At 36.7% G+C, this 27,572-nt stretch overlaps 1 protein-coding gene across 1 annotated transcript in view; it reads right to left on the bottom strand.

Annotated features, from left to right (window-relative positions):
- The window catches only part of SMURF2 (SMAD specific E3 ubiquitin protein ligase 2), a 122,790-nt gene that overhangs the window by 39,230 nt on the left and 55,988 nt on the right, over window positions 1–27,572 (bottom strand). Inside the window, exons 2-4 of the mRNA XM_025436555.3 lie at window positions 17,743–17,781; window positions 11,558–11,666; window positions 2,168–2,301 (exon numbers count right to left, since the gene is read on the bottom strand). Coding sequence (XP_025292340.1) covers window positions 2,168–2,301; window positions 11,558–11,666; window positions 17,743–17,781 — 282 coding nt within the window. The remainder of the gene's footprint in view (window positions 1–2,167; window positions 2,302–11,557; window positions 11,667–17,742; window positions 17,782–27,572) is intronic.

Genomic DNA, 27,572 nt, shown 5'->3' with positions numbered 1-27,572 from the left:
AGTTGTAAATTGGTAAAAGGGGGAGACCATACATTAGTCTTTGTATTCTCCACTCCAAACTGTAAAACACTGTATCAGCATGCTCAATAAATGTTTGATGAATTAAATATTAATCAAAAAGGTCAAGTAAATCAATGCAATGAAACACAGGCAGCTGAAAGAAAAATCTGTGTCCCAAAAACTACAGTGCCTAGCTATCTAGCCAAAAATAGACATTTTTCTCTTTGCAAAATAAATGGACACTGTGAAATCCACTATCTAGTGGACTTCTGCAAAGTAATTCCTTCTCTCTTATTCAATCTCTCTAAATGCTGCCTCCTCCCTTTGCCAGCAGGCTCTTGCCCTTGCTTTTCAAAGGAAAGGATCCATTCCTTTTCACCTTTATACCACCAGGGCTCTGTGCCAGTACCTGGCACATGAAAGATTCAATAAATGTTGGCTAAATTAAAGCAGAGATAAGGTAGTACATGTGGCCTGTAAGTCTTCAGTTTGCCTGCTGGGTTGGGTAATAAAACAGTTCGTTTGTATATGCTAGAACTTTACCAATCCTAACATCCTCTATTTCCTGTTGGGTGACCCTATCAACTCAGAAATACAAGAAATTCTCAGATGCCTTTAATTTCCTCCAACTCAGAACTTTTGGCATAATTTTCTCCCTTTTTCTTAACAATATTTATATATCTAGACTGTGATATCATACTACATCAAAGGGATCATCTCTGGGGCAGTCCAGGTGGCTCAGCGGTTTAGCGCCGCCTTCAGCCCAGGGCCTGATCCTGGAGACCTGGGATTGAGTCCCATGTCGGGCTCCCTGCATGGAGCCTACTTCCCCCTCTGCCTGTGTCTCTGCCTCTCTCTCTCTCTCATGAATAAATAAATAAAATCCTTTTTTTAAAAAAAGGATCATCTATTAATATATCTAATATTCAAAGCTAAACTTGCTCTTTATTTTATCAATTTCTTTAAGCTAGATACTATGTGAATTTTTTGTTTAGCAGACTCATCCAGGCTAAAATCCCATAACAATGCATGACTAGCAATATTTTTTATGTTATATAAAAATGAATTCTGGGGGGGCACCTGCTGGCTCAGTGGTTGAGCATCTGTCTTTGGCTCAGGTCGTGATCCCAGGGTCCTAGGATCGAGTCCCACACTGGGCTCTCCCACGGGGAGCCTGCTTCTCCCTCTGCCTATGTCTCTGCCTCTCTCTCTGTCTGTCACAAATAAATAAATAAAATCTTAAAAAAAAAAAAAGAATTCTGGGGATGCCTGGGTGGTTCAATGGTTGAGCATCTGCCTTCGGCTCAGGGGGTGATCCGGAGTCTCGGGATTGAGTCCCACATCGGGTTCCCCACAGGGAGCCTGCCTCTGTCTCTGCCTTTCTCTCTGTATTTCTCATGAATAAATAAATAAAATCTTAAAAAAAAAAAAAAAGAATCCTGTGAAAACAACAAAAAATTTTGTTGAAAAAGACATTTTCATCTATGTCCCAATGAAAATAACCACCCAAAAGATGCTTTGTCATCTAATTTCATGAATTATGCATATGCTAATTAAACTTGTCAATCCAATATGGAAATCATTTCTCATGTCTTGAGACCTTGGCCTGATCTTCTAAGCGCCCAGGCTGGTGGAAAACTAAGCTATAATTAAGTAGTTAATACAGCTGTCTTATACTCAATGCCTTACCTTTCCAGAATGTTTAATTTTTTTCACAGTTTTATATATCACTCTTTATGTATCACTCTAATAATTCCCCTTTAACTGCCACCTTAAACACTCCAATCACCTAAATAAAATTTACTTTATCTCCTAAATCCACCAAAACCAGAGAAGGGTGCTAAGAAATTAAAAAAGGCATACATATTCTGACACCCTTCTTTTTACCCTTGGATATCAAATCTATCCTAACACTTATAAATTCACTGCATACTAAGCATCAGCTCTGATTCGGTTCAAGTTTCACATATTTTAAATGTTTCATTCTTTTTATAAAGTCCATAAAATAAATTTAACCAAGAATTTTTACCAATGTTTCCAACATACACAGGAAGTTAAGTTCCTGGATTCCCTGTCTCCCCCCAAAACACACACACACACACACACACAAAATATATATATATATATATATTTTTTTTAATTTTAAAAAGCACTCCTATCTACTCACAACCAGTGTCTTTGAGGCGGTTGATGGCATTGGAAAGAAGTCGAACACAACCAAGAAATCCAGCACCTTGTTTTTTATGGATCTTCTTGTGATTCCACACACTGATGGTGACTGAATCAGATTTTCCAATATACCTAAAACACAACATGATTGAATGAGTGATGTGACAACTATAAGCAGTTAGTATAACATTTTTCTTTAGCTTTTGTAATCTAAAGTCACAAATACTTCAGAGTATGGCTAAATACTACAAAATATTTTTTGAGTTCAATCAATCCCACAGGATTGAATTTAAATTTTTAAAAAATCTTAAAAGTAAAATCTAAAAGTTATTTTTATTATATCCTTCATCACATCTGCCACTCTCAGTCTGGGTAACAATTTTTGTTAGTAAAAAAACTATTTTAGTAGCTAGTGTCAAATAACACCAAGGGAGTTTCCAATATTTCTTTCCAAGAACAAAAATCTCGCATGAACCTTTATCACAGTCACATTTTAAAAACATTTCAAAGACGTAACCTATTATCTCAGAAAATACTCGCTTAGTTTTCAAGGGGCATTGTCAAGGCTGACAGACCAAAAATCTGACATACCTGTTATGTTTTAAAATGCGGCAGAACAAAGGCTGATTGTAACGCTTTTCCCCTGCTTCTTCCCTGTATGCAGGCCTTGAGCGAGCAGGACTCTTGCAGATTTCACTTCACTGCCTGCAGACAAGCAGAGCAGGGAAAAGCGTTACTACACTTGTCTGTGCATACACCTGCAAGTATGTAAAAGCTCTACCACAGCCAATTGTTCACATGGTGCCATCCCATGCAAAAATATAATAAAATAAATAATTATATCAGTAGAACCCTAACTAAATTTCATTGTCTCTAAGTGGTCAAATTTTTGGTCCAGCAACCTTGATCTTAAAGTACTTTGTCATTGAGTAAAGCAGTAGTATCAGAAAATTCACCTAGTATATAAAAAAGCCAAAACCACTTAAGTGAGAACTAAAACTTAACTGAGGAACAGGGAAGCCACACTTGGGATCCCGCTCTGCTTAAAGCATGCCACCCCCCTGGACTTTTAATTATGCAAGCTAATACATTCCCTTCTTAAAAATTAAGCCAATTTGAATTTCATTGCTCTTGCCTGCAAATGAAAAACTCTGAGCTAAAATATCCAGCACGCATGCACTAATTTTTAAATAGACCTAACAGACCTAACTTGGCAAGTATCTACTGCATGATATGTCAAAATTCTAGAATCAGAATCAATTATTAAACAGCTAAATCACCCCAAGCCAAGCACTAAAAGAAAAAAATCACATTAAATCCATTTTCCAGCTGGTAAGCTTGATATACAAGTATGATAAAATACTGATTCCCTCATGCCTAGAAGAGTCCACCACTGTGTAAGCATCCTTTCAGGAGGCTGGCTGTCAAGACCCAGAGACCTTAAGAACATACACTGAAAACAGAGGAGGTTCTGTCAGTTTGTGTCCTTGAACAACTGAGACAGTGAATCGTCTCCCTGCCAAATGGAACTTTTATACAAAATCATTACTGTGACTGTATGAAGCTACTAAAAATCTGAGGTTGCCTATTATATCAGTTAGTCTGCTCTAATCAATACAGGGGGCAAAATCATAAAGGGCCTTGTCAACCATGGTATGACCTTTAGTCCACGTGAGGCTGGAAATCAATGGGAGATGTGCAGCAGGAATAACAAGATTTGAAATATGTTTTAATGAGATTGCCCCAGCTGCTGTGTTGAGAAAGACCATAGGAACAAGGCTAGAAAAGCAAGGAGTCAAAGGAGGGGTCAGCAAACCAACTCTGTGAGCCAAATACAGCAAAGCATAGGATACAGTGCGATTTCATTTTTTTCAAGTACATTTTTCAAGTACATTTCAAGTACATTTTTAAGTTTTAAGGCCATATTATAAATATTTAGAAAGTCTACATCTCTTCATTCACATTTCCACATTACCATTACATTAGCATCACATTCACATTACCACTTTTCTAACATAAAGTCATCATTTCTATTTGCTGGATTCCACATACAAATAATGATGATTCAACAGGGATTCTAGCCCATACCATTGGAGAGGCCCCTCCTCCTATATCCCACTGACCTGGCCACCCAGGAATCTCACTCAAATCACCTATTAGCACATTAGAATCATACCAAGCTCCGGTCTATAACTTGCACAGAATCCCTGACAAACCAACAAGTTTAGGTATAGATACCCTCTCTCCCAGGTACAACATGAAGCAGCTACTGAAGATGAAACCTCCACCCATGCCAAAGATTTGTCACTGCCGGTCTGCCAGGGAGGAATGTAGAGGCTACTTTTGGGCAACAGGCTTAAGCAATGGAAACGTGAGTAAGGTCAAAGGGGCCACAGTGACTACTGAGCTGAATGCAAATAGGCTCAGCAAGAAACCCACCTCAAAATATCCATAGGCCTTAGTTGACCAATGGGCTGCTTACAACTGGCACAGTTACCAAAAAAAGAAAAATTGATCTGTTCCCAGACCTCTTCACCCCCCTGTTAATAACTACAGCCCCATACCATTGCCTCTTGGCAGAGTCTCTCCTTTGCTATCCTGCCCACTGCTCCCTCACAGAGTATTCAGTAAACTTCTGTCTCCTTTGTTCTGCCTTGGGTGAATCCTCTCAATGCCTGTGCCAGTGGCCTCTACCCCATCAGGTCACCCAACACTCCAGTGTTGGAACTAGTCTCCTGGACATCCTTGCCTCCCTCTAAGCCATTCTTCCCACTATAGCCCAAGCACCCACTCTTGTATATAAACATGATTATAGCATCTCCCCCACTTAAAACCCTTTCATAGCTCTCCACTCCTTTCAAGAGAGGATTCAAACTTACTAGTAGGCTTTCAAGGACCTTCATGAGCTGGCTCCTTCTTGCTTCTTTTTGCTTGTCCTATGCCATACTCCCTGTACATGAACTCACTAATGTTGCCCCTCCAAAGTGTTTCAGAGTCATGATCCCTTTCACATCTGGGTCTTCACACAGGCTGCTTTTGCTTAGAGTTGTCCCACTTTTCCTTTTTCAAATTAACTCCTACTTAAGGTCTAAGTCTAAATGCCATTTTTTCTAGGAAGCCGTCCTTAACTCCTAAATTCATATAAAGAAATTCTGCATATTTTTAGAGAACCTTACACGTCCCCATATTCTTATCTCACTGTTTATAATTCCTATTCACTTGTGTTGATAACCTGTTTCATTCTTCCTATCAGTCTTCTAATGTAGGCCTTACTGCTGTCATCAATGGAAACTGATGCACAAGGGGTTAAATACTGAGCTAATGCTCACACAAGCAAGCTGTGGAGGAGGCAAGTCAAGTACTTCCACTTCTATCACCTACTTTTTGGTTCCTATTTATCTGCCTACCAACTTGTAGTTATTGAGCCATAGCACTGAGGGGCATACACAAAAGCCTTATTCTGAGTTATCTCTAGGTATCTCAGTGTTTCAGTAGTAGAAACATGACATTTGTTCACATGTGATTTATAAAGTCAAATTTAAGTACTGACCAAAATCCAAGCCGAGCTAGGTACTTTAGGGTAGTTCTAGCACTAATTGTCTAGAAGTAAGTAGGTGAGATGTCAAGCATAAAGGTTTGATAGGAGATCTAAAACTCATTTTTGTAGGTAAGTCAAATGGAACACTTTGAAAAAAAAACTGAAACTGAAGAAGGGTGAAGTCTAAAGCTTAAAAGGCCAAAGACTTAAAACTCAGGATATCAGGGTAGCTAACATGTTTATAACATGAGAAAATGCTGACAAAATGGTAGTGGTGTAGAAAGCAGGTGATAACAGAATTAACAACCTGGAGAAAACAAATCTACACCTGATTTCAGGGAGAGACAAATAAGAAACAAGACTATTACTGCTATCAAATCCCTGAAATATTTCTGAACTTGTAAGCCTGTGACAGTGATAGTGGGGCTGAAACAAAGATTGGTGAAAGTACTAAAAGGAATGGAAAGCCCTCCTGAATCCCCTCCCTGATCCAATTCATCCTCAATCCTGGCAGAGACCTAAGGTTTATTCTCTGAAAAGGATCTAGAGGATCTGTCTATCTCTGAGGGATACTAGACACAGCTGAGGAAGGAGATAGAAGTCCATAACAAAAGCAGAGATATTAAGAAGAGGTTAATATGGTCAATAGAGACACTCCTAGCATCCTTACACTATTTAGCATTGGGAACATTAGCATCCAAGAATACATATAGTACCCAAGAGGGAAAAAGGAGAATTCTGTGCAATGAAATTGTCACAGTCACACCTGATACCCTCCTGAGTGGACCAGCTCTACCCATGGGAACAGAATTTCCAATCAACACCAAAGTGCCTCCCCTTAAATATAAAAAGATAGAAATCCAAATCAAACTAACAGAAAAAAAAGGAACTCTAATAATGAGAGGCAACAGAAGAGAACTCATTTCTCTTATTAGAGAAGATATTGTATCCAAGAAATACGAAGAAATTATGAAAAAAAGATATTCAAAAAGCAAAGTGATCTTGGAAGCTAAAAATGTGAAAGTAGAAATTACAATAAAAGGTATGTTGTTAAACTAAGTTGGGGAAACAGCCCAGATATTTCATCACAGTTTTTAATTTTTTATTAAAACAAAAATGGTTTATTAAAACAGAAAGGGCACCTGGGTAGTTCAGTCAGTTAAGTGTCTGAATTTGGCTCAGGTCATATCTTAAGGTCCTGGGATCAAGGCCTGTGTCAGGCTCTTGCTCAGTGGGGAGTCTGCCTGTCCCTTTCCCTCTGCCCCTCTCCCTATTTGTTCTCTCTTTTCTCTCTCTCTCTTTTCTCTCTCTCTCTCTCTCTCTCCAATAAATAAAGAAAATCTTTAAAAAGAGAAAATATGAGAGAAAAAAAGGGCAACTAAATGATGATGAATTCATAAGGGATAACATCCAATATAACAGGAACATCCAAAAGTTCCAGAAAAGGAAAAAGAGAGAAAAATAGAGGGGAAATCAACCATAAATACATAAAGACAGGGGGGCACCTGGTTGGCTCAGTCAGTGGAATATGCAACTCTTGATATCAGGGTTGTAAGCTCAAGTCCTGTGTTGGGTGTAGAGATTAAAAATATGATATTTTAATTACTTACTAAATAAATAAAAATTTTCCTATAACTAAAAAGTATCCACAAGCAGGAATTTCTCTGATATCAGCCATAACATCTTTCTAGATAGGTCTCCAGAGGCAAGGGAAACAAAAGCAAAACTAAACTATTGGAAGTACATCAAAATAAAAAGCTTCTACACAGAAAACAACAAACAGAACTAAAAGACAACCTACTGAATGGGAAAAGATATCTGCAAATGACATACCCAGCAGAGTTAATATCCTATATAAAGAACTTACACAACCCACACCAAAAAAAAAACATAATCCAATTAAAAAACACACAGAAGATAGGAACAGACATATCTCAAAGACATACAGATGGCCAAAAGACACATAAAAAGATGCTCAACATAACTCATCATCAGGGAAATACAAATAAAAACCACAATAAGATATCACTCCACATCTGTCAGAATGGCTAAATCAAAAACTCAAGAAACAAGTGTTGGTGAGGATGAGGAGAAAAAGGAACCCTCGTGCACTGTTGGTGTGAATGCAAAATGGATCAGCCACTATGGAAAACAGTATGTAAGTTCTTCATAAATTTAAAAACAGAGGGGCACCTGGATGGCTCAGTCAGTTAAGCATCCAACTCCTGATTTCGGTTTGGGTTGTGATCTCAGGGTCATAAGATTAAACCCCATGTTCAGCTCTGCCCTCAGCATGGAGTCAGCTTGAGATTCTCACTCTCCCTCTGTCCCTCCCCCAGCACTCGCTTCGCTCTCTCTCTCTCTCAAAAAAAAAAAAAAAAAAAAAAAAAAGAACTATCCTACAATCTAGTAATCACACTACTAGGTATTTATCCAAAGTATGCAAAAATACTAATTCAAAGGGATATGTACCCTGTATTTATTGCAGCATTATTTACAATAGCCAAATTATGGAAACAGCTCAAGGATCCATTGAGACATGAATGGATAAAGAATGGAATATTATTCAACCATAAAAAAGAATGAAATCTTACCATTTATGACAACATAGATGGATCTAGAGAGTATAATGCTACAAAATAACTAAGAAAAAGATAAATATCATATCATTTCGGGTAGCCCAGGTGGCTCAGCGGTTTAGCACCACCTTCAGCCCAGGGTGTGATCCTGGAGACCCCGGATCGAGTCCCACGTCAGGCTCCCTACATGGAGCCTGCTTCTCCCTCTGCCTGTGTCTCCGTCTCTCTCTCTCTCTCTCTCTCTCTCTCTCTGTGTGTCTCTCATGAATAAATAAAATCTTTAAAAAAATATCGTATCATTTCACTCATATGTGGAATTTAAGAAACAAATGAATAAAGGGGGAAAAAAAGAAAGAGAAACCAAAAAACAGATTTTTAATTACAGATAGTTACCATAGGGGAAGTGGGGGGGATGACAGGGATGGGACAGGTGAAAAAGATAAAGGAGATTAAGAGTACACTTATCTTTTTTTGGAGAGAATATAAGAGTGATTGGGACTGGGGGGTAGGGAGCGATTGAGAAGGAGAGAGAATCTTAGGCAAACTCCATGCCCAGTACAGAGCCAATGCAGGACTCCATCTCATGACCCTGGGATCATGACCTGAGCTGAAATAAAAAGTTGAACACAACCTACTGAGACACACAGGTGCCCCAAAAGTACACCTATCTTGATGAACACTAAGATATGGAATTGCTGAATCACTATATCGTACACTTGAAACTAGTATAACACTGTACATTATACTGGAATTAAAATTTTTTAAAAGAGTTTATTACCCAGATTAAAAGTTCCCAATACAAGGCAGCCTGGGTGGCTCAGCGGTTTAGCACTGCCTTCCACCCAGGGTGTGATCCTGGAGACTCGGGATCGAGTCCCACGTCGGGCTCCCTGCATGGAGCCTGCTTCTCCCTCTGCCTGTGTCTCTGCCTCTCTCTCTCTCTCTCTCTCTCTCTCTCTCTCTGTCTCCCATGAATAAATAAATAAAATCTTAAAAAAAAAAGTTCCCAATACATATCTAGTACTATGTAACATATATACCAAGACCATCATCAAAAATTTAGTATCAGACACAAAGAGAATACCCTGCAATCTTCCAGTGGAAAACAATAATCTAGAAGACCAAATTCAGATGCCATTAGCAATACTCTAAAACTGCACTGTTCAAAAGGGCAGCCACCAGCCACATGGAGCTATTGAGTACTGGAGGCTAGGCCAAATTCAGGCACTCCATAAGTGCAAAACAAACTCCTCTAAGATCTCAAAGACTTAGCTTAAAAATGTTTTTTTTTAATCTATTATTTATTTTAAAATAATTATTATATTGATTTTATGTTGAAATAAGGGTATTTTAGATATACTGAACTAGATAAAATATATTTATTGAGCCTAATCCTTTTTATTAGCTTTTTAAAATACGGTTCTAGCAAATTTAAAATTACAGACAGCTCCATTTGCGGCCCACACTGTATTTCTACTCAGCAGTGCTGATAACCTGTAAGACATGGAGCATTGTATTCACAATTTGGAAAGAAAGTGATGTCTTACCTAGAAGTTTATACTCAAACTATCAATCAAGTGAGAAGACAAAGTATAATTTCAGATAAGATCTCAAAGAATTTTCCCTATCTCTGTACTCTTTCTCAATGAAAGATAGACTTCACCAAAACAAGGAATATAGTCATTGAAGCTAGAAGAGACAAAGGAAATTCCCAATGTAATGATAAAGGCAAGTTTCCAGACAACCGTGTGGCAGGTCTTAGACCAGCTTAGACTACCAAACCAGACTGGAGGAATAGGACAAAGATTTTAGGAGGGATATCTCCAAGAAGAAAATAAAGCCAGTGAAAGAGCTCATGTGGTTGAATATATGCAGAAATGTTCAGTCCTGTAGGAGAGTTTGGGAATTAATTAATAAGACAGACAGAAAACTAAGCAAATGACAAAGTAAGATAGTTAAAACCACAGAAAAACAAAAGTTGTCAAGAAAGGAAATGTAATCATTGCACACTACATGACTCAGTTATGAATAGTTACATGATCATAATGTAAATATAGAACAATTATTTAACCAGGAAGGTTCATATAACTATACTGGAGGGTTCGGAGAAAGAAGGGCCATGTGGGTATTGTGGGAGTAAGGATGAGAGAGATCAGTTATAAAAGCTAAATTTTCGGGATCCCTGGGTGGCGCAGCGGTTTAGCGCCTGCCTTTGGCCCAGGGCGCGATCCTGGAGACCCGGGATCGAATCCCACGTCGGGCTCCCGGTGCATGGAGCCTGCTTCTCCCTCTGCCTATGTCTCTGCCCCTCTCTCTCTCTCTCTCTCTCTCTCTCTGTGACTATCATAAATAAATAAAAATTTAAAAAAAAATAAAAATAAAAATAAAAGCTAAATTTTCTTGTAGGGTAGGAAATGTAAAACTAATACCTAAAGCTGAAAGTACATATACACTAAATCTCTCTCTGCATTCCTCCTCCCTCTTTCAATCCATACACAAAGAGAGATGTATAAAATAAGCATGATATCTAGAAACAAAAGAAAATACCAGAACTGTCAATGTTACTCAAAGTAGTTACCTTGAGAATGGGAATCAGGAATAAGATGGGGCAGCACACTGCATTTTCCCATTAAAAGCCTTATAGTATTATGAGCCTTTTTAGGAAGTTACATATACTACTGTAATTAAAATAAAACTGGAGTGCAGCCCAGGGGCTCAGCAGTTTAGCACCGCCTTCAGTCTAGGGCGTGATCTGGGAGATCCAGGATCGAGTCTCACATCAGGCTCCCTGCATGGAGCCTGCTTCTCCCCTCTGCCTGTGTCTCTGCCTCTCTCTCTCTCTGTGTCTCTCTCATGAATAAATAAAATCTTTTGAAAAATAAAATAAAACTGGAAGAAAGAAACCATCCCTACAAAAGCAAAGAGAGTGCCTATGAGTGCGCCCCAATTATGACTTCTATTTTTATACTCATAGTCATTTATATTCATAATTTGCCAAAAGTTAATACCTTTATTTAACTGAAAAAAGATGGGGTGTGGTTGCTGTATACTGCATATACATTTTGTTCTCCACAGGCTTATTAAGGGCATTTCATCTTTCAAAACCAGCTACCACCAAGCCAAAGTACCTTCCCATTAGGTTTTATATCCCTTCATGAAGACCAAATTATACCCCAGATCAAACTCTGATCATTTTCAGTGATTCTTTTCAAAGACTATATAAAATAATATTGATTCTATGTTTCATTTCAAATGAATCATTTAAACCTACAGGTCATAATGCTGATTCCATTTTGGATCAAGTGTATTCTTCACAGTATCTGTAGAATGGCATTGCCCAGATCCATCAACCACCACCTTAGCAAATGGATCAGGAAGTCCTGTGAAAAAAGGGAAGAATTTTTTTTTTTAATTAAAGAATATTCTGACATGGAAAATAGAAGATTAATTGTATAAAGCTTACCATTTGCTACAAGATTATCTCATTCTTCATGAAAAGTTTAACATTTAGCTATAAATGAAAGTGGCCCATTTTAAACTAAAATTAAAGTTAATTCTAGAGGTGCCTGGGTGGCTCAGTCAGTTAAGCACGGCTTTCAGCTCAGGTCATGATCCCAGAGTCCTGGGATCAAGCTCCATATCACCTCCTTGCTCAGCTGGGAGCCTGCTTCTCCCTCTTCCTGTGCTGCTCCCCCTGCTTGTGCTCACACTCTCTCTCTCTCAAATAAATAAATCTTTTTTTAATGCCATGGAGGAGAGGGGAGCCTGAGAATAAACAAGTGTTTGTACTGATTATAAAGAATACACTTTTAATACTATGTCAGGCACTAAGTACTTTACAAATATTAAATCTCTTATTCTTCACAATAATCCAATGGGGTAAATACTACTATAATCTCTACTTTGCTGATGAGGAAACTAAGGCACAAAGAGGTTAATTAACTAGTCTAAGGACAAACAACAGCACATGACAGAGCCAGGTTCTAAAGTTTGGATTTTTTTTTTTTTTTAAAGTTTGGATTTTTAAACCCATGCATGTATAATCTCATTCTTGATTTCATGCTTTACCCACTATGCTATGTTATACCTCTCATTTACTATGCAGTTCAACAATGAGTACAAGTAAAAGCTTAGAAAAACAGGCAAACAGTTGGAATTTGAACAGTAAATCAAGACCTTTTTTTGGGTGGGGGGAGACAGGATTCATTTGGGCTTTAAAGGACAAACAGGAAGATTGCTGAGAAAAGTATGACAACATTGACAATATCTGAAGGGCTCTCAGTCGTCTAACCAAATCATCGACGCTAAGGAGTAAAAGTAAATACTGCTGGTAAGTGAGATTAAAAGTCAGAAAATGACTTAAGTAGGTAACAGGGAGCCACTTTAGGTTCCGAAGCATGGCTGTAAATGCATGGTTCTATTTTCCACTAGTGGTATTCAGGGTGGACTGGGAGAAGGAAAGGTAGGTACAGAGACTACCTATAAAGCTGCTGTAAGTTTCATTCAGCAGGATATAAGAAGAGTAAATTGAGTAGACCCTGCACGAGGGAAATCACATGAAAAGGAAAATGACAGTGAAGTAAGCTACTCTGAAAAATCTAATATGAGTTTACATGAAACTAGAGTCAAAAATGACACTACAGGGGCACCTGGGTGGCTCAGTGGTTGACTGTCTGCCTTCGGCTCAGGGCATGATCCCGGGGTCCTGGGATCGAGTCCCCCGTTGGGCTCCACACAGGGACCTGCCTCTGCCTATGTCTCTGCCTCCCTCTGTGTCTCTCATGGATAAATAAATAAAATCTTTTTTAAAAAATATGACACTACAGTTTTCAGCCCTAAGTAACAATGAGAAGATTGGTCCTTTCGGGGGGGAAAAAAGTTAGAAGGTAGAACTAAATAAAATGTTAAAGAGACAAAAATGAGAATTTAGATATTAGACATATTGAGATAGCAAATAGACAGCTAAAAGTACCAGAACAAAATGTTGGTAAGTGTTGGTAACTGAAGAAATTTTACAGCTTGATATCTACACTAACTTTTTTTTAAGTCAAGATACCAATGTGCCAAGACTCAAGGCCAGGCAGAAATTGCATCATCAGTTCCCCAATTCTATAATTCCGTGCTCTGTCAACTTCAAATAAGAGAAGACTAAAATTTACAAGTGTTAAGCATTTAAGAAGATATTTGGAAGTTAGGGTATTGATGTATTTAACTATATTCTTGAAATTTATTGCTATTCATGTTATTTCAATAATACCTAATCATTTTTAAATATGTTTAATGGAAAAGTACTTTTCATACTTCAATAACATTGTTATTGATATCAAACAATAACATTAAGTATTTTTAATACTTAATGCCTTCAATAACATTAAGTATATTTTCCTGGGAGGAATCCATTCTTTCCTGTTCTTTTGAGTCTACAATCTCAACAAACATATAAATGTATATTTGCACGCAAAAACAAAAAACAAAAAATTGCACTACTAGCTTTCCTTTTAGATGTTTAACTAGTTACAGAATTAAGGACTAAGGAAAACAACTTTTTCACGCAAAACCACTAGGCACGGAGACACCTGGGTGGCTCAGTGGTTGGGCGCCTGCCTTCAGCTCAGGTTGTGATCCTCGAGTCCTGGGATTGAGTCCCACATCGGGCTCCCTACAGGGAGCCTGCTTCTCCCTCTACCTGTGTCTCTGCCTCTCTCTCTCTCTCTGTCTCTCATGAATAAATAAGTAAATCTTAAAAAAAAAAAAAAAAAAAAAACACTAGGCATGGCTTCCAAATGCTTAGGTATGAAACTCTCAGTCCCAACCTCCTAAGTTTCTCTTCTGTTAAATAATACAAAATACAAGCTCTCTACCCTAACAACAACAACAAAAATACCTAAATTTCAACTTACCTGATTATATTATTCTACAAACATTTAACTTGAGAGCCAGGTTACTGTGATGTGGTCAAAAACTATCAGTTTTCTGAAGTGAGTGAGACCTCTAGTGGTAAATATAAAGTGGCTAAGGTGTTTTCTGTATTTTAAAAATTTTCTCAATTATCTCCATCATTTGAGTCATAAAAAAAAGCTAAAGCTCAGGACTTTCTCACTACACAAATGCACTTGAGCTGCAAATAATAATGAAACAAAATTTCAACTTAGAAGTATACTACCTTCCAGAGAAAACAAAGTTGTTGTTGTTAACAAAAAAACAAAAAAACAGGGCTTGAACACATGACTGTGAGATCAAGATCTGAGATCAAGAGTCTATAATACTTAACCAAGTGAGCCACCCAGGGACCCCTAAAGCTTTATTTTTGATTGGTGGAAGAAAAAAAATCTTTATACCATTATCTTGGTTCTGAGTGACTTCAATTTGGCCCGTATTTACTGCATCTTACCACAAATCTTTTATTTAAATGTTGCATAAAAGAGAAAAAAAATATATATTGATGAAAACATTCTCTAAAAACAGATAATGCATAAACAGATATGTGACAAAATTACTGGTAGAATCTCGATGGTGGATATTCACTACAAAACTTTCTACATGTTCCCATATGTTTAGACATTTTTCCCTCTAAAATTCTGGGGCAAGGGGAAGTGACTTATTTTTTAAAGCTAGTAAGTATCCAAACAATTCTAAAAAGTGAGTTAGCAAAACTTCTCAGCAATGGTAGATACCCAGAATAAATAGTATTATCTCAAATTATACAAGTTATTCTACAAGACAACACTTGGCAGTGTATTTTTTCCTGTAATTAAATATATACACAATATATTTCATAAGCCTATAGTCGTGCTTGATATTAAAATTTACTTTTCTCATTCAACATGATTTAAACCTCACTACAAGTAAACACTTTATATTTTGGTATCAATGATAATTGCATTCTGATCAATAATCAGACACTCTAACTCAAATTTCATTAAGAGATTTAGAAGTCAACGTGGATGGAACTGGAGGGTATTATGCTGAGTGAAATAAGTCAATTGGAGAAGGACAAACATTATATGGTCTCATTCATTTGGGGAATATAAGTAATAGTGAAAGGGAATAGAAGGGAAGGGAGAAGAAATGGGTAGGAAATATCAGAAAGGGAGACAGAAAATAAAAATTAAAAAAAAAAAAGATTTTAAAAAAGGGATCCCTGGATGGTGCAGCAGTTTAGCGCCTGCCTTTGGCCCAGGGCACAATCCTGGAGACCCCGGATCGAATCCCACGTCGGGCTCCCGCTGCATGGAGCCTGCTTCTCCCTCTGCCTATGTCTCTGCCTCTCTCTCTCTCTCTCTCTGTGATGACTATTATAAAATAAATAAAAATTAAAAAAAAAAAAAGATTTTAAGAAAGGGAGACAGAACATGAAGACTCCTAACTCTGGGAAACGAACTAGGGGTGGTGGAAGGGGAGGATGGCAGGGGGTGGGGGTGAATGGGTGACGGGCACTGAGGGGGGGGCACTTGATGGGATGAGCATTGGGTGTTATTCTGTATGTTGGCAAATTGAACACCAATAAAAAATAAATTTATTATTAAAAAAAAGAGATCCTTCAACTTATAAACAGACCAAAGACAGATGTAAACCTACTACAGCAGAGGTTGTTCCCACTGTGAACCCGGGAGATAGTCCATCCCTGGCTGAGTGCCTTCTGAAGGCCTCAGGATTGGCTTTCCTGTTTCCCTTTCCAGAGCCATCAAGTGTTTCTTCCATTCTGGCTTTAAAGATAATCACATAGTTTCCCCTAATTTATCTTATCTCTAGAGCAAACTCAAAACTCTTAATAATTTTTATTAATTTTTATTCCTACACCAGTGGAAAAAAAAGAGTTTCTTCTCTTTTTCCCCACCTACAACTTCAGGGCAGATAAAGATTATAGTAGTTCTAATAACTGGCTCTCTGAGCTCTACCAAAAATTAAAGTAGATTCCTCTAGATTTCCTAGGAAAACTGAGACAAGGATATCTGGATATTTTACTGGAGAAGCTGTGTCTTGGGACTCTGGAGGAAAGAACGAACTCGGGAAGGAAGGCTGAGAGACAAAAATGCAAGATTTTATCTTTAAAACCAGAGCAGATGTCTTGGAGAGTACAGAAGCACAGTAAGGGTATGCACTTCTCATTTGCCTCCCTTTTTCCTTGTCACCTGCCTATCTGATCCCATTTGCAACTCTGCAGTACTACTGATATAAATCCTACCTCAAATCAACCTTTAAGAAGGGTAAAAAAAGTATATACATTGATTACTAGGGTTATTCATGATAGGGATGAGATAAATAGTTCAGCAAAAGCCTGTGGAGATAATACTTGGTGGAAGCATGGAAAAAGACCAGTGGCCTCTGCTTTGCTGGGTCATGCAGTAGAGTGGAGAGCACATGGTACATAAATTGGACACTGTTAAAACTTTAACTATGTCCCAAATTATCCTATTTAACTCCCTTCCCATATAAGCACAGACAACAGAAAATTTTCTAATTATATAGGTTTATAAGATGTTATTTTATAAACTTTTTAATTCTGGTTTTCTCTAGAAATTCTAGACGAAAATTTCAAGTGAAATGAACTTAAGTAAGATTTTAAAATGCATCAAGCGCTTATTACTTCTTTTAATCAAAGCCTGAAAATTAAGTAATATCATACTAAATTAGCACTCACAGCTAGTTTTTGCTGGCTGGTAGAACTTGAAGTTTTGAATCTAATGAATATTCTCAAATTATAACTTCAAATATTTTACATATAAAATTCTGTTGGCTTAGAGTTCTTTACTAAAAATTGTATCATTTTTACTCAATTATTTATATAGATATATATTTTTTACTCAATAATTTAAAGTCATTATGAGATATCTTACAGGGTAAAAGATTCTAAACACACGTGAGGGGTTCTTCCCAATCCTCCTTCACAAAATTTAATCCTAAATAAAGCCACAAAAAATTTCTGACAACTTATTGGCAAAGAGACTGCAAATATGGGAACCAAATGTCTGCTTTGGAATCTGAGACATAAGAGTATCTATGATCGAATGTGGCAGAGATTTCTTTCCTACACTCTGGAAATTCCAAGCAGGCTGAATGACTTCTCTACTTTCCAAGGAATCATAACTGCCTGAATAAAATTTCCTATAAAATGTTAGAAAAGAAAAAAAAGTTTTTACAAAATAATCTCTACCTTTTCTAGAAATCTAGGAGTAGTACATGCACACCTTCAATATTCTTTAAACACATATACACATTCACACACACATTTCACACAAATATGTGTAAGAGGTGGATATGAGTAAAGGGACTAAAGCTAAAAAGGCACAAAATCCAAAAAAAAAAAAAGTGTTGCCAAAAGGCTCTGAACCAAAGCATTCATAAAACAGTACTGAGTATGTTTTTGAATAGAGAATTCACTAAGCCAGACAATCCTGAAAATGTTATCCAAAAAGTCTACACACTACATACAAGATTTAAAGTTAATTTACTTACGGAAAAAATCCTTTTTCACCAAGTTTTTTGCACAGAGTACTGTAAAGGAAACAAAAAAATACATGAAAAGAATTAAAATGGTTAAGGCTGCATTGTCAAAAGGTTCATTTTAAAACACTGAAAACACCAGTGAATAATTAAACACTAACTACAGCAAAGTTTGAAGTATGATCACAAATTTTTAATAAAGACTAGCAAAAGACAGCTGAACTGGTAGTTGCAACTTCAACAATGATCACCAGTAACAGCTGAGGGCCAGAAAGTTTATAAATCTGGTATTCTAATAAGGATTGACTTCCAATCAATCTTCTATCAAAATTCACCTGAAAGTAGCTCAGTGAAAAGAAGAAAACAGTTCTAAGGAGGAAATATGTAATTTCAGATTGACATATATGCTTTTTAAATGAAATAATTTTGTACTGAAGAACATAAATAAGATATAGCTTTCTTGATATAGATGAGAGTTTTTAAAAAGAAACATTGTTATTTACTCTCCATCCAACTCCACAGAAATTTTACAAGCGATAAATTACCTTCTCCTAAATCACCAGCTCAATGACAAGATAGATTAACTGTATCTACCAAAAATTGAAAGTTAATATATTGAGCTAGGTACCCCAAATCCACATCCTCTGAATTACCCTGCATTAAATTATTACTTTTATGGTGATGCACAACCTTGTGAATGTATTAAAACCACTGAATTGCAAACTCTAAAGCGGTGAATTTTATAGTATGTGTATGTCAATTAAAAGTTAGTGCTTTTAGTTAGTATAGTATAGTATGTCAATTAAAAGTTAGTGCTTATGTAGAGCTGTAAACTTTAATTCAAACTTGTTACAAGAGAAGGGAAAATATCAAGTTCCATATACTTATGATTTATAAAAAATCTGTAAATGTAATGTTTGGTTAATTTCTACCACTTCTACTCAGTTTATATAGTCTGTTCAATTAATTACAACTATTTAAAATTTAGTGCATAAAATTCATTTAACATAACAAACCTCAGCAGTAAGTCTAAATATAATCACTATAAAAGTTCAAATAAAAATCATTTTGAAGACAGATGCCATTGCAAATTAATAAAATTATTAAGTAAGCACAAGATACTGATTTACTAGTCAGTTTCTTAAGCCTTATCTTAGAAAGTTTTATTTTTAACAACATAAACCCTCAATCATGAAAACTAAGGGCCATAAGTAATAGTACTAAATCACAAACTGGATTTAGAAGAACTTCTCCCTAAACCTTCCTTATCAACCATATAAGCTGAATAGAATACTCAGGATCAATACACATACAATACATACATGAATCCAAATTATAATCTTCAGTATTGGTGGACATGATGTTTTTTGAACCACCATCCTACAATCCCAGAATTGAAATGATTTGACATTCTACTTTAGAGAAACAGAAAATATATCTGAATTCTCCAACTTCCTATTTATACCTGTACTAATTATTGTTTTTTTTAAGGAAGTATAGTTAACATACAGTGTTATCTTCGTTTCAGGTGGACAATATAACGATTCAACAACTCTATACGTTACTCTCAGTGATCCTCACGATCATTCTTAATTCCCTTCGTCTATTTCATATTTCACTCTTTCCCCACTGACCTTTCTCTCTGACCACCACCAATTTGCTCTCTGTTAAGAATCTGTTTCAGTTCTTTTTTCCTATGTTTATTCATTTCTTGAATTCCACATAAGTGAAATCATATAGTATTTACCTTTCTCTGACTTATTTCATTTAGCATTAAACCTTCTAGGTCCATCCATGTTGTTGCAAGATCAACATTCTTTTATATGGCTGAGATCTCATTCTTTTATATGGCTGAGTAATATTCCTTGTACATCTTTATCCATTCATCTATCAATGGGCACTTGGGTTCCGCCTCCCTACCTTGGCTATTGTAAATAGTGCTGCAATAAATATAGGAGTGCATATATCTTTTCAAATTAGTGTTTCCATTTTCTTTGGGTAAATAACCCAGTAGTGGAACATATGGATCATATGATAAGTCTATTTTTCCTCCACATCCTCACCCACACTTGTTATTTCTCGCCCTATGATTCTAGCCATTCTGACAGGTATGAGGTGGTATCTCATTATGGTTTTTATTTACATTTCCCTGATGGTTAGTGATGTTGAACATCTTTTCATTATCTATTGGCCACCTGCATGTCTTCTTTGGAAATATGTCAGATCCTCTGCCCATTTTTTAATAGGATTATTTGTGGGTTTTGCACATTGAATTGTATAAGTTTTTTTTTAAAGATTTATTTATCCATGAAAGACACAGGGAGAGGCAGAGACATAGGCAGAGGGAGAAGCAGACTTCCCACAGGGAGCCTGATGTGGGACTCAATCCTGGATCCTGTGAACTAAAGGCAGATGCTCAACCACTGAGCCACCCAGTCATCCCTGAATTGTATAAGTTATTTATATATTTTGGATATTAACTCCTTATCGAATGTATCATTTGCAAATATTTTCTCCCATTCAGTAGGTTGCCTTTTTGTTTTGTTGGTTTCCATTGCTGTGCAAAAGCTTTTTATTTTGGTATGCTCCGAATAATCTAACTTTGCTTTTGATTCCCTTGCCTGAAGAAACATATCTAGAAAAATGTTTCCACAGTCAAAATGTTTCCACAGTAATGCCAAAATTATTGCCTGTTTTCTTCTAGAAGTTTTACAGTTTCTGGTCTCACATTTAGATCTTTAATCCATTTTATTTTTGTGAATGGCATTAGAAAATGATCTACATTCATTCCTTTGCATGTGGCTGTCCAATTTTCCCAGCACCATTTGTTGAAGAGACTGTCCTTTTCCCACCATATATCCTTGCCTATTTGGTCATAGATTAGTTGACCATGTCAGTGTGAGTTTATTTCTGGGCTTTCTATTCTTTTCCACTGATCTATGTGTCTATCTTGTGCCAGTACCATACTGTTTTCATTTCTACAGCTTTGTGGTATATTTATCTTGAAATTTGGAACTGTGATACCCCTCTAGTATTGTTCATCTTTCTCAAGATTGCTTTGACTATTCAGGGTCTTTTGTGGTTCCACACAAATTTTAGTATTATTTGTTTTAGTTCTGTGGGAAATGTTGTTAGTATTTTAATAGGGATTGCACAAAACCTATAGACTGTTTTGGGTAGTATGGTCATTTTAATAATATTGGTTCTTATAATGTATGAACATGGAATATCTTTCCATTTGTTTGTACCATCTTCAATTTCTTCTATTAATGTTTTATATTTTCTGGAGTACAGGCCTTTCATCTCCTTGGTTAAGTTTATTCACAAATATTTTATTCTTTTTGGTGCAATTATAAATATTGCTCTATTAATTTCTCTTTCTCCTACCTCATCGTTAGTGTATAGAAATGCAACAGGTTTCGGTATATTGATTTTTTATTCTCCAACTTGACTGAATTCATTTTTCAGTTCTAATAGTTTTTGACGGAGTCCATAGGGTTTTCTATATATAGTATCAGCCATGTCATCTGAAATAGTCAAAGTTTTACTTTTTCTTTACCAATTTGGATGCCTTTTATTTCTTTTTCTTGTGATTGCTGCAGCTAGGACCTCCAGTGCTATGCTGAATAAAAGTGGTGAGAGTAGACATCTTTGTCTTATTCCTGATCTTAGAGGAAAAGCTCTTAATTTCCCCCCCTCAGGACCAGATGGACCTAACAGATATATACAGAACATTCCATCTCAATAAGCATTATTTTTGAGTGCACATGGAACATTGTCCAGGATCCAGGATAGATCACAGGTTAGGCCACAGAACAAGTCTCAATAAATTCAAAAAAGACTGAAATCATATGCATTTTTTCCTACCACTACAGAAATCAGTCACAAGAAAAAACCTGGAAAGAACACAAATATACAGAGGCTAAATAGCATACTACTAAACAATGAACAGGTGGACCAAGAAAACAAAGAGGAAATAAAAAAATACATGGAGGCAAATGAAAGTGAAAACACAATGGCCCAAAATCTCTGGGATGCAGCAAAAGCTGTTCTAAGAGGGAAGTTTATAGCAATTTAGGCTTAGCTCAAGAAAAATAAACAACCTAACCTTACATGTAACAGAGCTAGAAAAAGAAGAACAAAGCCTGTTGAAAGAAGGAAATAAAAGTTTAGAGCAGAAATCAACAAAATAGAAACTAAAAAAGACAAAAGCTCAATGAAACTGGGAGCTAATTCTTTGAAAAAATAAAATTTTATTTTATCTGGATAAAACTTTAACCAGATTCATCAAGAAAAAGAGAGAACTCAAATAAAATCAGAAATTATGAAAAAGAGACAACCAACACCACAGAAATACAAGGGATTATGAGAATATTATGAAAAATGTTATGCCAACAAATTGGGACAACCCAGAAGAAATGAATAAATTCCTAGAAACATAGAACCTTCCAAAACTGAATCCGGAAGAAACAGAAAATTTGAACAGACCAAGTACTCATAAAATTGATAATAATCAAAATAATCAAATTTTGATAATAATCAAAAAGCTTTCAACAAACAGAAATTCAGGACCAGATGGCTTCACAAGTGAATTCTACCAAACATTTAAAGAAGAGTTAATAGCTGTTCTCAAACTATTCCAAAAAACAGAAGGAAAGTTTCCAAATTCATTCTACAAGGCTGGCATTATAAAAGACAAAAACAAACAATATAGGCCAATATCTCTGATACTGATACATGTAAAAATTGTCAACATAGTATTAGCAAACCCAATCCAAAAATACATTTTAAAAAATCATTCACCATGATCAAGCTGTATTTACCCCAGGGATGCCAGGGGCAGTTCAATATTCACAAATCAATCAATGCAATTAATCGTATTAACAAGAAAGAGGATAAAAAAACATACAATCATCTCAATAGATGCAAAAAAAGTATCTGACAAAGTACAACATCCATTCATGCATGATAAAAACTCTGAACAACATAAATTTAGAGTGACTCCATTTCTTCATTTCCCACTAATGCCTTAACCTTAATTCATTATAATTTGGCTTCTTCTCATCATTGCCCCTACATGGCTTCTCCAAAGCACCAGGGATATTAATTACTAAATCCATCTAATGGGCATCTTTCCTTTTTTAAAAAATTTTATTTATTCATTCATGAGAGACACACAGAGAGAGAGAGAGGCAGAGACACAGGCAGAGGGAGAAGCAGGCTCCATGCAGGGAGCCCGACATGGGACCTGATCCCGTATCTCCAGGATCACATCCCGGGCTGAAGGCAGCGCTAAACCACTGAGCTACTGGGGCTGCCCAAACATCTTTCATTCTTTATCACACTTGACCCCTGAGGAGCATTTGCCGTTACTCCCTCTTCTGGAACCCCTCTTTTCTTTTTGGTTTTTGTTCAACACCACATTCACCTGGTTTTATACCAGGCATAAAATGCACTCTAAATCTTCTTTGCCAGATCTATACTCCCCATCCATGGAAATTGGAGTTCTTCAGGATTTTTGGCCTAGAACCTCTTCTTTTACTCTATAACCTGAGGAGTACAGAAGCCCATCTTTGCAAACTTTGTAATGTAAACTACTATATGCATTTATATTTTTCTGGGGAAAGAACATACATTTTTTCTTAGAAGAAAATTCATAGCTTAACAGACTGAAAAAGCCCCCCTCCACTCTCAAAAAATAAATTTGAAGAGCTACATTTCATACGTTCTCCCTGGCTTTTATCATTCTGGTGACACCTAAATATTAAGACTCAATCTTAACTCTCCTGAACTTCAGATCCACACAGGGAAATTAAATATGCCCCCAAAATAAAATCGCCATCTCCTCCTCCCCCAAAAACTGCTATTCCAGTTTACTTTCTTTCAATAAACAACCCCACTTTCAAGTCTACTGATCCGGTCAAAAACCTCCACAGCAATCTTCACTACTCTTCCCCGACCTCACCTCCTGGCAAATACCAATTCTAATCAATTCTGCCTTTGAATCAGCCTCCCAATCAGTCCCCTGCCTCAAGCCTCAACCCACCCACTCCAGTCAATTCTCCACAATGGATCCAAAGTGATGTTTTTACAAATACAATTAAGTCCTTCCACGTATTTCCCCTCCTCCTAATAACATTCCAAAATATCCTTAAAAACATTCCTCAGAACTATCCTTCGACCTGTGCTCAGGATCTCCTAGCCATCCTACCACTTTGGAAGTCCTCTACTGATCTGCATTTTTAAAACATTCCCAAGGTTGTTGAGCCCAAACTTTATATTAGTTTACTTACAATGCCCTTCAGGCTCTGACTCCTGCTTACCTCTCTGACCTCATCTTTCATTACCATCTCTCCTCTCCGAGCCCCCAAGTCCAAGATCCAACTACACTAAACTTCTACTTTGTCCAACATACCCCACCTCTCACCCACAGAGATTCATGTGCCATTCCTCTGCCTGAAACATTTTTCCCAGGCTTCTCCTACTCATCTCAAAAGGGAAAGAAACTCTTTCAGAACATGTTTCTCTCAACCCTCCACCCATCTCTATTTTCACAGAAGCCCATACCTATCACATGCACTCATCATACTTCACTGTAACTGCTTAAGTTTAGAATAATGCTTGTAACTATGGGAGTGGTAAACACAATGGAGCATAAGTCAGGTCTGTCTCATTTGTTTGTATCTCTCTCCAGCACAAGCACACATTGCACCAGGCAATTTGATGGGTGCTCAATAAATATTTGTTGAATGAATGAAACAGATTCCACAATTACCTAAAATAATTTCATTGAAAGGGGGACTTTTTTTTTTAAGATTTTATTTATTTATTCATGAGAGACAGAGAGAGAGAGGCAGAGACATAGGCAGAGGGAGAAGCAGGCTCCCTCTGGGGAGCCTGATGTGAGACTCAATCCCAGGACCTTCAGATCACAATCGGAGCCAAAGGCAGATGCTCAACTGCTGAGCCATTCAGGCATCCCAAAAGGAGGACTTTTTATATTATATGACAGATAAACAATCCTCAAGTAATTATAATTTTAAATTATGAAATTTTATTTTTATTATTTCCCTTTATTTAAAACATACTCATCAGATCATATTTGACAATTTTCTTTTAAAAATCACTAATAAGATGTTAATACATGATTAAGTTTCAAAGAGCAATTGAAAAATCAAAATCAAAATAACAACTTTAAAATCAGATACAAAGTTTATAAAAAGAAACTGAATTTTAGTAATCCAGAGCCTAGGAAGACAGTACCAAGGTCCTAGAAGAAACAAGATTAACTTAAAACATAAATATCAAGATTGGCCAGAAGTTCAGTTGGTTAGGTGTCTGACTTTGGATCAGGTCAAAATGATCTTTGAGGTCCTGGGATCAGGCCTTGCTTCTGGGCTCCCTGCTCAGCAAGAAATCAGTTTCTCCCTCTCTCTCTTTGCTCCTCCCCTCACCCATTCTCTCTTTCTTTCTCAAATAAATTAATCTTTTTTTAAAAAAAGATCAGATTGTTAACCTTAACACTAGATCTCAACAAATTCAGCCAGTTTTTGCTTCAACTATTTAATACCCTAGAAGCAAAAATGTACATTTGTAAATTTTAAAAGACTGTTAAACATGATTTGAGATTTGGTAATATTCTTTATTTGCATAGCTAAATAATTTTCATAGCTAGAAGCCTGTACTGTACAGTTCTTTTTCTCAGGAATGTATTTGGGTACTAGAACCACAGCCTACTGCTCTTTCCATCTCCAGTACCAATTGTAAGGCCTCAGTAAATGCTCAATGATTTAGTGAATTTCAACAAGACAAACTCCTATTTGTCACCACAACAAATTCTCAACCAAGGAGGTATGTATCAGAATCTCCTGGGGAATGTATGCACAATACTATAATGTAATTTTATGTTGATAACATAACTTTACATTTGTATTTGTATGAATTTATATTTGTAAATCTATCGTGTTTTTTTTTTCCAAAGGTTTTATTTATTTAATAGAGAGAGAGAGAGAGAGAGAAAGAGAGAAAGAGAGACAGAGGCAGAGGCAGAGGGAGAAGCAGGCTCCAAGCAGGGAGCCGACATGGGACTCGATCCCAGGTCTCCAGGATCACGCCCTGGGCTGTAGGCGGCGCTAAACCGCTGAGCCACCCAGGCTGCCCAAATCTATCGTTTTTTTAAAACAAACCATAGAAAGCTGAGCCAGATATTTAGCAGTCATGTAGCAGTTTTGATTAATGCTAACTATAAATGTGCCATTACACAAGCATAGTATCATTACTTCAGAATCCATTTGGGACCGTGTCTCATGCAGCCTGGAGATTTGCACTAGACTGATTTTACTAGATTACTTTGATCATGTTACTATCCCCTTCTCAAATTCCTTCAAAGCATTTTCCCAAACCCATCCTGTTCTACCTATTCTGCTCACCACTTCTGCAGATAGATGGTTTAAATGCGTAGAGGAGATGATCAAAGTAAAGATGAGTCTTTTTGATATGCTGGTAACTCTATTTCACAGGAAAGCAGATGTGATTATCTTGAGATACTTTTTTTTTTTTTTAAAGATTTTATTTATTTATTCATGAGGGACACAAAGAGGAATAAGCAGGCTCCATGCAGGGAGCCTGATGTGGGACTTGATCCCAGGTCTCCAGGATCAAGCCCTGGTCTGAAGGCAGGCGACAAACCGCTGAGCCAACCAGGGATTCCCTGTCTTGAGATACTTAATAAGAAGGCAGCACTTCCTGTAACATTCACTCTTTCAATATTTTTTAAGCACCTACTTTGTGCCAAGTGCTATGACAGATTCTGCAGATACGAAGATAAGTAAGACCCTCAGAGCTTGCAGGTCAGATATAATTCAAATACACCATCAATGACTTTTTTTAGCTGTTTCAGGAAATGATTTTAAATTTTGTAAAAATCTCCTTTAGTATATTTCATTTGAGGCAACCAATTTGAGGTGAGTGGAGAATACAATTTGCAGAAGTGCAGATGCGATCAATATTACTGTTTCAGTCAATAATTTCTTTTTATGGTTGGATAGGAGTCTTCTATAGGCAACACACCATGTAGTAACATCAGAGTAAATCCCAGCTGTAGAAACAGAATGGTATTGCTGTTCTTACTGAGTTGTACTCATAATGAATGGCTGTCTATGCTTAATCTGAATAAAACTCCCAACTGTTCAGTATCTTCTTGCCAAAATTTCCCCTTCCTCCTCCAGATTGGAGTTGCATTCCAATTACACTGCTGATTGGAATGAGACTGCTTGAGAGAAAGAAAAAAAACCACTCAGACATCTCGTCTTCTGTCTCCCCATGAAAACAGATTTTATAATACTGTTCCTGCAACTCAAAAGTTGTATAGACTATTTTTGAAAAGAGTAGATTTTTTTCTGGATTTTCTTTGAACTTGTATTATCATTGTAAAATAAAACTGAAGTTCAGGAAAACATTACTATACATATTCCAACAAGATGGCCTAGTGCTTTAAAAATGTCTACTAATATGTACCCTTCCTGATTGCTGGCACATGACAGTAATCTAGATCTTTCTGCTCTAAGAAACAACCACCACCCTCAACTCCTACACATGGAATGAAAATGAAATTTAAGCTCTATAGAAAACTCATACACAAATTTTAGAAGTATATATTTTAGTTATTGTTGCTTGAAAAAGGAGCACTACACAAAGATTCACATTCAAAAGCATTATTACAAAATGTTGCAGTGAGCAGAAGTATCAGCTACAATCCTCTGTGCATAATAATAATGAAACAGTTGAGGATGACAAGTAGCATGTCGAAATATTATTACACATTCATTAAAATTATGTAAACA

This window comes from Canis lupus, chromosome 9 (assembly GCF_003254725.2).
Source record: "Canis lupus dingo isolate Sandy chromosome 9, ASM325472v2, whole genome shotgun sequence".
In the NCBI taxonomy this organism is placed as follows: Eukaryota; Metazoa; Chordata; class Mammalia; order Carnivora; family Canidae; genus Canis; species Canis lupus.
This window is presented reverse-complemented; position numbering and strand designations above follow the sequence as displayed.